Source organism: Pelmatolapia mariae, linkage group LG16_19 (assembly GCF_036321145.2).
Source record: "Pelmatolapia mariae isolate MD_Pm_ZW linkage group LG16_19, Pm_UMD_F_2, whole genome shotgun sequence".
Taxonomy (NCBI): Eukaryota; Metazoa; Chordata; class Actinopteri; order Cichliformes; family Cichlidae; genus Pelmatolapia; species Pelmatolapia mariae.
Window position 1 is genome coordinate 46,075,088 of NC_086241.1, and position 13,205 is coordinate 46,088,292.

Consider the following 13,205-nt stretch of genomic DNA (forward strand, 5'->3'; position numbering starts at 1 on the left):
TTAGACTTAGAAATCTGAAAACTAGATTTCTGAAAACCCACTTAAAATAATGGCCCACAAAAACTTTTGATCTTTTACTGACTCTCTGGAAGGGGAAAAAAAATTTAATTTTTTCTTTCAGTATCTTTTGTGTTTGGAGAACCAAACCCTTAAATATTTAAAACTGTTTGGATTGGAAGAATTTTAGCTCATTCGACTGCAATATTTGGTAAGTTTCCCTTCTTGGGTCGCTCTTTTTTAAAAATAATTTCTGTTAAAGTTAAAAATTTTGATTGAAAATATGTTTTTGTTCTTCTTCTACTGTTCTTTTAGATACTTTTGATATTGTCTTGCTGAATGGCTAATTATCTCTGTGTTGTTGGGTTTTTAAAAAAAAAAAATCAACAATCGGTGTTATAATTCAGAGTTCACTGTAGCTTTAATCAAGAACTGTCCTGATCCAGATGCAGCAAGGAGTCCCATGACACTACCACCACCATGTTTCACAGATGGAAAAGGTTCTGTACAAACACAATGCTTCTCATTTAAAAGATTTAAATGACTAAACTGCTTATCCAACTTACAGTGGCAGAGGGCACCAAGGTCTATACAGCACCATTGTGCTTTTTTGGAGAACAGTAGCTTTCTACTTGTGCACCTTGCGCACCATTTTTTCAATGTGTTCTTGGTGAACTGACTGAGATGAGCAACATGACCATTAGCCATTGTAAGAGAGTCTTTCTGTCACTAAGGAGCTACCCAGGGTCCCAATTGGGGCCTCACAAGCTATCACAGCTTTCATTCTTGGAGTGCAGGTAAACCTCTCCTCTAAAGGGTTGTTGAACATTGTTGTTGAATCTGACTTTGGCATACTCTGAATTATAATTTGTGGTTTGAGTCACTTCCCTAAATATGTTTAGTGAAGGTCAGTTATTAACCGATCAGTGTCTCCAGTTGCTCTTGATTTTACCTCAAATTTTACCATTAAATTTACTGCTAATCCTAGAGGGTTACATACTTCTGCCGCTCACAGATATGCGCTATTTGACCATTTCTCACAATAACCAAATGACCAAGTCTAATTTTTATTCCATGCTATTTATTTAATTTTGTTCTTTTTGTCTACTTTCAAGACTTGTGCATGCACTTGAATAAATGTATTCAGAAATGTAGAAAATCTCCAGTGTTGTACCTTTTACTGTATGCTTCATTTTGAAAAGCTTTAACATACCTCCATCTGCACTTTGTTAATACAGTTAAACATAGAAGATCTGAGCTCACAGTTTGAATTATTTGCAAGTATTCTGAGTGCGATTTGCTTCAGTAGCCCCCACCCCCCATTTTGATTTCACACTTCTTTGTCCTGCTGCTTGATGTCAAAGGTCATCAAAACAGCCATGTCACTGGAGTCCCCTAAGGAGACAGCCAGTTTTAGTACCTGAAGAGCATTTCCACTGAAAACGTCACCCTCCCAGATTCTGCTTTTATTAAGTTTCAGGTCAGTCCGTGTCTCTCCCACCACGCTTACCCTCTGGGTTCCTGGAACCCGTACCCTGAAGCGAACCCATGAGGCGGGCTCCAGCAGGCCCACACGAGGCTCGAAGAGAACGCAGCCTTTGCTCCAGGCAGAATAGACACAAGGGAAAGGGATCCCCGGCTGATCGCAGATGTTCCTTAGAATAAAGTCACACATGGGGTTAAAATCTCCACCAGGGGTTATCCTAGCGTAGAGGCCCAGCCGATATACCCCAGTATCAGGCAGGCTGATGCTCACTGTCACTTTTGTGTCTGTGTATGTGCAGAACAAATAGCGGGAAAGTGGAAAAGCTGCTGATTTGTTCTCTTCTTTGCTGAGCACAGTGTGAAGCTCAAGGTCACGATGGTTGTGGAAGGTGATGTTGCATTTGCCTTGCTGGGTAATCACCACTGCTGTTGTATGACTGAATTTGGACAGTCCCGCCTCTGACGTCCGGGTCCCTGGGCCACATGCTGAGCCCAGGTTAGGAGGGAAGAGCTCATGAGGACTAACCACTTTCCCTTTGCAGTGCAACAGGAAATTTGCAGTGTTCTGGAACTTGACTTCCATTTTCTCATAATCCCGCACAAACACCGACAGCCGGTAGAAGCCATGTAAAGGGCAGAGGACGTGGCACGTCAGGGTGTCTGGTTTAATCTGAGTAGCCAGGCAGCGTTTGGCTATGGCAGCATCCATCTCTGGGTGAACCAGTTCGCACAGCATCATCAGAGGCCTGGAGGTCTTCAGCACCAAATCAAAGACACCTTCGTCCACCTCAGCAACCTCGCTGCTCTGGCTGCTGCTTGTGACTCCAAGAGATCCTGCAACTGGCTGCAGGCCCCAAGACAAGAAGGGGTTCTCTGGGATCTCTTCCATCGCTCTGGGGGTAGGACACTCGACTGTGAAGGAGCAAACCCAAACCAGAGGCGTGGCAGCTGCCTCGGGTCTAGCAAACACCTTCACATCGTACATTCCACTTGCGGGTGGCAGGAGTTGCAACTTCATGCTCCGATGGGAGACAGTTAGGATACCGAATGAAGAGTTGATAGACTCTTTCTGCTCTGAAGCACCACAGTGGAGGAGGTCTTGGTGCTGGGTGATCTCATAGGTAAAGGTTGTTGGCTTTGAGAAGCCAAGGGACACACTTGCCTCACCATTATCTGAGCAGAAAATACAAGAGAGCGTTTGTTTTTGTTTTTTTAACGTACTTGAAGATAGATGTTAAAAATAAATATGAGTGCATTCTTGATTAAAACATAATGACATTCAACAATAAGACTAAACCAAAAAAAGAAAGCTGACCAGAAGAACAAAACAAAAAAGTTGTTAGGTAACCTGTGACAATGTGACAGTGATGTGGCCGAATCAGCCTAAGCCCCATACTGAAGAAGGCTGAGGTCTTGAAGACCCTTCTCTCAAACTCTTCCAGGGAGATGGGTATGTCTAGGAGCTGCCATTTCTCCTCATCAGGGAAGTGCGAATCGATGAACTCCTCCGGGTCCGTTAGGAAATAGAAATCATCAAACCTTGAAGGAACAGATAGAGACAGCGTGCTGGTTTTAGACTCAACCTGCTGCCTGTCATGGGATTATTCGAATAAGCAGCTGTTAAACTTCAGTCATTATTGTCGTACCGCCGTGTCATTGTGGTATTGTTTGCAGCAACCTAACCGCTAAATAGTGAATGTGTTGAAATCATTTTCTTTTCACACCTTTTCACAAAGCTTTCATGTTCCATATCTACTCGTCCCGCTCCCCAGCAGGCATCCAATAGGAACCACTGTCCTCCCAGAAGCACAGCGTTCCACAGGTGATCAGATTTCACATGCTTCAGGCTTTGGCCCTGGCGGTATCCTATGCCCTTACTGTGGCCTGGCACTTCTTGGCACTCGATGCCCACCTCTCTGTAAACACAAACCAAACAACATGCTCATGGCTTTTTTGTTTTTATATCGCGTGTCCTCAAACTTGAGTTCATAAACTCAGAAGGCCTTTAATACAGCAGTTAATAAACTGGCGATCACAAATCAACAACAGCTGTTTTCGGAGGTGTTGTGTTTACCTGCACATCTCCGTACAAAGGTTGGAGTAGCTGCAGCAAACACCGCGGCCAGCCGCAATCACCTCCTCTGGTGAACTCAGCTTCTCTGAGTGGCCGAGGTACCCGCTCACATCATACTCTGTGAAAGCAACCTTCCTTTTATTCACAGTAGGATGAATGACACCTGTATGAGTGAATGCTGCTGAACATTGATGGATTCGCCACCTTAAACTCAAAAATATGTCGCATTAGCGAAACCTAGCAGTGGGCTTGTGTGGGCTGTAGTTACCGATGTTGTGGCACAGCCAGACCCAGATGGCACGAAGTTTCTCCAGCTCAGTTCTGGCTTCCTTTGTGATGCTTTGTACAATTGTTTTCACATTGTACACGCACTTTTCTTTCAACTCCAAAACAAACACAACAATATGCACTGTTAGAAATCACAGCTTTTTAAAGGTAACTAACATAGGCAAAGATGGACTCACAAACTTTCATGCAGTTGGAATGACCTTAATTCCTTACAGTTTTACAGCTTTGTGTCTCTGTGTCTCTCTAGTGTTGAACTAACCAAATACTGAAACTGACTGAACTGCAGTTCTGTTCATCTTGGCATATGGAAAGTGTTCTAGTGTGACTCACTGCTGAAGCTAAAGCACTAAGATTAAGCGCTAAATGGCAGATAGATTTGCAGACACTTAAAAAAACACACGCACACAAAACTACTTCTGACCTCTGCTCCAGCCCTCACAGCATGTGAGTCAACCCTGTGGAACACGTCTGAGCTGGTGAAGAGGTCCTTTCTGTGCTTTCTCGTCACTGTTACTGAAGCACACGCTCTCGGCCTCTGTCCCAGCTGTGCTTTTTGCTGCAAGTGTCTTGGTTCATCTGCCTCCTTCCTCACAGCACTCTTTTTCACCACCGTGATGGTTCTAGCCGCGCTCTCAGACGACAGTTGTCTCTTTGCAGCGGGACGCTGGTCCTCGCTCTCCACTATCAGTTTCTCAAACACGCACTGCCTGGAGAGCACAGTACTCTTGGAGGCTTCACCACAGACCAGGACCTGTGCTGCTGCCACGTCTTGTCCAGGAGGAAGCTCTGGTAGACTCTCCTGTGCCTGCTTCTCATTGTGTGCCTGAGCTCCTATAACCCTAACTGAGCTCGGATTGCTTAAAACAGGATTCTCCTGAAGCTCACGAAGCTCCAGGGTTTTCACCTGTATGCATCCCTTCTGGGTCACATCGTTTTCCTGAGAAAGGTGTGCAACACAGGCAAACGGAAAAGAAAACTTTTGAATTGCAACTTCAGCGGACATTATGCTGGATGCATGGTATCCTGTCCAGAGACAAGGTGGATAAAATGTAAAATTCAGTTATTATCTGTAAGATATTTTTAGCTTATCCTCATGAGCAGATAGTGACTCCGTATCTTGTTCTGCTTAGAGTGAGACACACAACTGCTGAGGGATCCCTCGTGCGCAAGCTGTTCGGAAGACAGAAGCAGAAAGCTTATTCTATACAGTGCAGTGCGCTGTGTGTAAGACAGAGATGAATTGGCAATTATATCGTGTCTATTCATAACCATAAATGAATGCAAAAGCTAAAATCATTAATCACTGTCGCAGCTAAAAGCAGAAATAAATCTTTCGTCATATTACATGACCCCATAACTTCCTGTACGTGATGAACCTTCACACTGATGGCTGTATTCATCATCTCTTTAAAATAAGCAACGTATGGGAAAAACTGCTTATTCTTGACAGGGCAGCAGACTGGCACAGCGACTGTCCTTCAGCCAGATGACCTGGTTTGAAGCCATGTGGCGTGTATCTGCCCTGCTCAAGTGTCCCTCACCAGGTCCTATCAGCTGTGTGCACTGTGTAGCAGCTAACCCTGACCCCTTCCTGAGGAGCAATTCAAGCAAAACTTTCAGATGACAGTAAAGCTAGCCCCTATCATGTCAAAGTTAATCCATTCTCCTAAAATAATTAGGTGTGCTCAAGTATTTAAGAATAGTACTTTTTTTTTTTTAACAAATAAAAACATGGATGAAAATAGCTCTCAAAATACTGATTTATGCCTGATTTACACTTAAAAGGGCAGGAGGGGAAACCCATTCTGTGTAGGTTTAACTGCTCCTACATCCCTATATGTTAGTGAGGCTTATACTCACCCTGAGAGGATTTCAAAAGCCTGCCGGATGTTTGCCGGAGTATCGACCAGAGATGTTTCCACTGGGTGTTCTCTGTGGTCCCCAGTTGCAGGGTGGGAGGCTTATATATTCTCCCATTGGCCTGCCAGGACAGGCCCCAGAATAACAGGCCTAAAAATACTACAAAGCAGTTAAGACCAGCCAATAGAGAGAGCCCCAACTGAGAAGTGTGTGACGTCTGTGTGTGTATTTGTAAGCGCTTGTAAAGCTTACAAATGTATGTTTGGATGTGCTTGTGTGTGTTTGGTACGTGCTTTTGCTAATAACACCGCCACCACCGCCGGCATATCTGGACACACAAGTGAGTGTAAATTATTGGACATCTGTGTCAGTCTGTGCATGTGTATCCGCGTGAATTTTGAATATGCGGGTTTGTACAGTGTTAATGTTTAGGTCCATTCCTGTTGAACGGGCAGGTGGAAGGGTTAATGTTTGAGCATGTGCTGATTGTGACAAAGGGGCAGGATTCAGAGAGTTGGCATAAAATAACATTGACATCAACGTTAAAGACGTTACAAAAATGCTTCTGGTGCACATAAGCACAAATAGCTGTGTATTCACAGTTAAGGAGACAAGGAAAAGGCAACAACTCCTCAGACAGGTGGGGAAAATATTTTGGAAATATTTCTTATTCACGTTTTAGACAACAGTTGGATAAGATCTGTATCAGCCTTTATCTGTCTGATCGGTTTTGAAGGTAACAGTTTTTCTTCCACTTCTAAATCTCGCTACTCTCCAAGTTATTATCTTCTTTGTATGTGAAAATGATAAGGTGTGATTCAATGTGAGATATTAGACTCATTTGTTGACTCATGAAGTAACTTCCTTGTTGTTTGTTTTTTCACTTTCAGGACCAGAGGAAACTATTTCAACCAGCAATTTGAACAAAAATTTAAAAAAAAAAAAATCAAAAGAAAAAAAATTACTACATTAAAAAAATATGTGTGCAACTGATGTGGGAACACCAGAAAGTCATTAGTGTAACAAAACGTTTCTGCATAAGAGCCAAGAAACACTGCGAGTGCAACAGTCAGCCAAGGCAGCTCACTTTATGCGCAATATTTACTTTTAAAGGAATAGTATTTGTATTTTGTATATATTTATTTCATTTTAAATGCCTATTTAGATGTTTGTAGTGCAGTTTTTTGGTATTTGTGAACCTATTTTAATACATTGACCTATTTGGCAGACATGAAATGTAAAAGTGAAAGGCCAGAAATCAAATGTGACCTGATATTTGGATGCAAACTATAATGTGATTTTTTTAAAATCCTCATAAATAATTTCCTTAATGTTGCTAATACAAAAAAGGCAATAGAATATTAAGCCCAGTTTTATAGATAAAAAACTTTCTATGACAATTTGAGTCTAATTGACCTTGAGGTCAGAAGTCCAAAGTACTGTGTTCTTTAGAATCCCAGTATTGGGATATAGGGAACAATATCCCTATTTCCCATTATGTTTTAAAAACCAACAATGGCAGTAAGAAATATAAAATGTATTTTTATATAGGATTATTGTCACTTTGACCTTCAGATCAACCTATTAACTCTTACACAGAGGTCAGAGGTCAAATGTGACATGATATTTTGACTCTTTATATGGTACTCTCTATATGTTGACAATACTCACCACACTTGTAAGAATCATAGTTTCAATGTTCTAAAGGTTTTTGTATATTTTTGACCTATTAATCATTAAGTTGACCTTGGTAGATGTAAGCCAAATGTTAATGGGTTGTTAACATGACCCTACTCTACACCCCTACAAAGTTTTGTGAGAACACATTCAAAACTTTTCGAGCTATCATGTTCAGTGGCACACACACACCCCAACGCTATCAAAAACATGGTGGAGATAAAGCTGAGTGAAGGGGTAAATTGAACTAAAGAAAAGGATGCAGCAGCAAGAGTCAGCCTGCCATGCGTTTTAATAAAAGCGCAGTCCGCGTATTATCTGGTATATACATCATGGACGCTTTGAACTTTTAAGCTAAACCAATTTTGTGCTTTTCAAGTATAGGCTTCAGGCTGTTTTCATGCCAAGGGAGCTGAGAGCATCGAGGTTTTCTCACCTTTTACTTTCAACACAACACTCTGTCATCTTCAGTGCATTTCGTCTGCGTACATAAACACTGCAGAAAAGGGAAGTGGTCCTTGAACGGCGATTGAACCCGCCACAGAAATAAAAAGAAAGAAAGAAAGAGAACTTGTTGGATTATCACAGAAACATATCACCCAGCAGATACAGTGTTATATAACACTGCCATATGTTGGTGTTGATATTGATGCACAGGCACAGCAAAGGGACCGCCACCTGTGCCAGTGCTGGATCCCGGGCCAGATGACTGGGAAAGTGCAGAGTAATAATGCCATCTGGAACAGCTGTCTGCCAAGGAATCTCTTCCTGGCTTATTAGGGAGAGTGGAGGAGCGGGATTGGGTGCGGTGGGGGTTTCTCTCCACCTCAGAGAGAGGTGAGACGCACTGGCGGGAGAGATGTTTGACGCAGCAGAGAATTGAAGGAAATAACCACAGGCTGAAAAAGAAGAGATGTATCCCACTCGCTTTTGGGTGCAGGAGGTTTGTGTGTGATTCTTCTGCAGTGTAATAAACTGTGTGCTTTCAGTCCAAATGGGCATTAATTAACATCTAAAATTTTATTCCGGCTGATACAGCTCTCCCCATAGGTACTATCTCGAGATCAATGACAGTTTCCACTACACAGAACTTTGAAAGCCCCAAATGGTCTCTGTGATAATACTGAAATTTGAAATTATAACCAAAAAAACCCCCCACACACATACATGGAGAAATAAACGCCATAAGAAATGTAGTGGATCAAATAACACAAAAGCAGGGGAATTTAAAAAAAACACAAATTTGACTTGAAAGTTATGGTACCGCATTGGGGGGTCGTGGGTGTGTGTGCAGCTCGGTTATGACTGCAGGCAAAAAAAGCTGTTACGATGAGATCTAAGGGACTGACTGGGTTTGTATTCTTCAAACATATCAAACAAATGTTAGCCTTTGCTGTTACGTGATCTAAGAAACTGCGGAAGCCCTCAATAATCAATTCTATAACTAACTCGGTGCCAGTCACGGCAATGTGCTCAGTTGTCTTTCTAGTTATTCCACATGTAGCTTTCGACACGTGTTCTGTTTCAGCAGATCAAGAACGAGTGAGAGTGTTGCACCCCGCAGGAGGTGAAGACAAAAATCAGTTGCTATAAATCCCACGTGGACAAGAGACCTCTCTTTTATGCTATTTTTAGACTCTAAAAGACCGATTTAGTCATAGTTGTGGCAAGGCTGTGGTGATGCGGCAGCCAGAGTGACAACCTGAGTCCAATATGACAAAAACAATTTCTAACTTAGGGCTTTAGTTTCTATTGCAAACCCAAGAAAGGGTGTATTATGATGTTCAAACAAACGCTTGATCACAAAGGGTCTCTGTTATGTTCACCTTTGTGAATGTGTTCTAATAAGTGCTTTATATAGCACATCTACCTGAGGGGTCTTGACAGGAAATAATAAAAAAAACTTTGCAGAGCAATATAACTTAACAGCCGCAGCTAAGAACTCAGAGTACTCAGCTGATAGCAATTCTGCATTTTAACAGCTGGCAAATGTGGTGTAAAAACCACATAATCTGGACAGCTGGCTTCTAAAAATAATATTAATAATGAGTAAGTTATGTATTCCAATTTTGTTGTAACAATGTCTAGTTTGAAAAAAATCCCAAAAACATCAATGGGCAATAAGCCCTTCTGTGATAATACCATAGAAGCTATGGTAAACTACTGATACAAATACCGGGGGCAAATCAGTTCTGTAGGTTATATAATTAACCAAAGTCCAGCATATAACAGCACCGAACAAGAAGCACTCACAGAGCATAAACCTCTGCCAAGGCAGCTCACTCTCTGGGCGTTATTTACTTTTAAGGGAATAATACTGTATTTTCTGTATATTCATTTTGTTTCTTTGTTCTTTTTAAGCCTACTTTAAGAATTTTCTAGGGTGGTAAAAATTCGACTAGGGCAGCGTGACAGATGTTTACTTTCATTACACAAACATTATGTTGAAGCAGATAATGGATCAGAGGTACTGATTTGTAAATACCTGGACATGGATTATTTGACCTTCAAGTAGAGGTCAGATTACCAAGGTCACGTAAGGAACTCTATATAACCTTAATAGTACTTTGACCTTGAAATCAAAGTAATGTTGATTTCAAGGTCAAAAGTCATAGGTCAAATGTGACATATTTTAAACGGTAGTTTCTATATGTTAATAACACAGACCACACAGACAGAATGCCATGCATGCAAACGCTACCAGAAGCATGACCTAGATGGTATGTGGATTGTTGTTTTTTGGGGGCTTTCTCTCTGTAGGGTCTCTACTTTACAGTATAAACCACCAGGAGGAGACTGTTGTTGTGCTTTGGTGCTATATAAATAAAATTTAACTATTTAGTAAGAGTAATAAGAGTCAGTAAGTAAGTAATCATTACCTACTCTTTTACAAAGTAGATGATTTTCGAGGAAGTTTTCTGTATTTCTGCTCTCTGGCTTGCTATTTTTAAATATAAAATAATACATAATTAGACTGTGATACAAAAATGCTAATAATATTCAGTACGCCCCCCTCCCGCTCCTTATTTTCTATTTATAATTTAGTTAAAAAACAAACAAACTGTCAATCAGTAAAAATGATAAGAGGTTTTACATCATGCAGTTGTCATTTTTCTGCTGTGTAATCGAAACAGTATAAAATCTAAAATCGCGCTGTATCAGGGGGCAGCAGGTGTCGCATTCAATGACTGCTTTCAGTAAATTGGAACACTGTAGCCAGTCAGTTTGTTCCCGCTCTGGATACTGTTATGTGACAGTCCGCACCGCAGCGCGAGCGGTGGGCGGGGCCGGTGTTCAGGCACTCGGCGGGCGCGTGCGGTCATCAGCACCTGACTACCACCGTTAATTAATTGATGACACTTTCTCTAGTTCTTTAAATGTAGCGACCGGAGAAAACAAAGTCAAACCTTTCGTTATTGCTCGGTTTCTTTATTTTAAAAAGAGGAGGAAGAAGAAAAGAATATATTCTCGACATTTTCTGGAGACCGGGAACATTATGAAAACTGTTAAGGACGATGGAAAGGTGAGGGCGCCGTCAGTGAATCGTTTTACTAAAGGTAAGATGTGGAAACATAAAACTTTTTTGCTAATGTTTTCCCTCACAGGTGACCTGTCGTGACAGTTCACCTTATATAAGGACTGTATTTCTTATTTTAGTCACTTGTTATGCACCGGAGTTAAAAACAAGGCAAGCGGATGGCCAACTTAAAGAGTGTGGTACAAGTCTTCATCTTAAACACACTCAGTAATATGTTTTGGCTTCAGTCCTGACAGGTGTGTATGATTAACAATAATAATTGTTTTAATTAAATGAGTCATAACAACTACCTGTACTGTCATTGTAAGACATGATTTAGGCTGGGGGGGGGGGGGGATTATTATATGTGTAAATACAATTGGCTTCCTCAGTTCTCAGCAGAACTTATTATAAATGGATGGAGTACATGCTGAACACACAAGCAAGGCGCAAGTACTGTCATTGGCGCCAAAACACATGCAAAGAAGCAGCTTTAAGTCTAACAAAAGCGAAATATGGCGTCTAATATCTGCAGCCATAAAACACTGATATTTATTTCATTCAGTCTTCAAGAATATAGAACAGCAGAATCAGCCTTACCTTCTACATCATTAAGATTTTAAGCAAGTTCAGTGGTGAGGCACACTGATAAGATTATTTAAGTACATTTTAGAGTCATTCACTGATTTTGTGACCTTTTTAAAATTATAACACCATGTGAGAGGTATTATGTTTTTTCTCAAGCTCTGATCCTCCATCCTCCAGCAGAGCATCTGATCTTAAGGGAGTTTGAGGATTTTACACACTTTAGATGTTCCTAAGGCTGTGTTCTTTCAGACAGGGTTCTCAGATGTAGTTGGAGTTAGTTAGCTTTTATAACAACTTTGATCTTAAATTGTGATGTGTCCACTGTTATTGCAACCTTGTCATGCTCCTCTGTTGTCTTGTGGATTTTCTCTGTCCATCTAGTCTTCTGCTCTTTTCCAACCATCAGTATGTGTGGTTGGCCAGCGGCAGCTTGTCTATTTGGAGCTCTAAACATCTTCCCTCTCTTTGCCACCATCCACTGGATATATCCAGTTTGAATGACATTCCAATCTTCTAGCCATTGATCCTGGTGAAATGGATCAATGAGTGGATGTCTTGTTCACTCCTGGCATACAGCCTGACATATTTGTACTAGGTGAGACATCATGAATTAAAAATTGACCTAACCTGCTTTAAATTTGGCTGATTTTCACATTTCTCATGTACTTGTGCACCACTCCCAGCTGATATTGCTCTGTTGTGGTACCTCTTAAACTTGTGCATGGGTAGCAGCTTTCAGTGGAAGAGTCTGCCCTGTTCAAGTCCACATGTGATGCTTCAGACTTGGATATAACCCAGAGCATCCTTGTTGTGGCTGAAAAGATCCACAGGGTTGTCTGCGTGAACCTCAGTCATACTGTCAGGGGAAACTGACAGTATGACTGTACCGTGCTGCCCTCCTTCCTCTCTTTGTTGCTATGCTACTTTGTGACCTTGTCCTCTTTTTCAGAATTAAATTTGAGTTAAATTGTTGCCATTTTGATACAGTGGAGAAACTTAAGCATTGCAGATAAACATGCGTGTGATCAGGAAAGGGTTTCAAGGAAATTAGTTTAAATCAGTGTTGTTTTTAATTGTTATCAGTAGAGTTTCATAAATTATTCCATCTTGTATATGAGGTGGTTGATGGTCACTTACCTTTTGAGATTGAACAATGATGGCTGTGAACCATGAACAGCATTGTGGACAATGCACTCTGTTAGTACAGATAATGCCTCCCCTGATGTGGCTTCTGCAGTGGCCTTGGAGTTTGCCTTCACAGCCGCATTGTGTTCCTGGTGATGGTTATCAGCGTCCTGTTACCCTTGAATAGTAGCAAGCACTCTATCTACGCAGTGTTAAGTTGTAGGTTTCTTGTACTCAGTCCAAGCATCACCTAGGTATACCTAGGTACATTGTGGTCTCTCGAGTAGTTCCTTTGTTATCTATGTAGGGATACATCTATCTGACTGGTTTGTATATCTGTTTGATCCTGACTCAGAAAGTTGGATTGGGTATCAGTGGAAATGGGCTAATCTATGGGACAGATTAATTTGGTAACTCAATGTTTCCCCAACCTAATGAACTGTAGACTTACATAATAACTGAAACTAGCACCACTGATGAACAATATACTGTGAGGTCAGTTTCCTGATCACTAATATGGAGGTTTTCTTGACCATTGATCAACTACCACTAATGATGATCGAAAATACATAAACAGGGTGTACCTTTAAGACA

At 41.3% G+C, this 13,205-nt stretch overlaps 1 protein-coding gene across 2 annotated transcripts in view; it reads left to right on the plus strand.

The window, feature by feature from the left end:
• The first annotated feature begins 10,750 nt into the window (after nucleotides 1-10,750).
• slc4a11 (solute carrier family 4 member 11) overlaps nucleotides 10,751-13,205 on the plus strand; it is a 103,955-nt gene continuing 101,500 nt past the window's right edge. Inside the window, exon 1 of one of the 2 annotated variants that reach the window (XM_063498168.2) lies at nucleotides 10,751-10,938. In XM_063498168.2, coding sequence (XP_063354238.1) covers nucleotides 10,878-10,938 — 61 coding nt within the window. In that variant the 5' untranslated portion in view covers nucleotides 10,751-10,877. The remainder of the gene's footprint in view (nucleotides 10,939-13,205) is intronic. The other variant, XM_063498171.1, reaches the window with a different exon arrangement.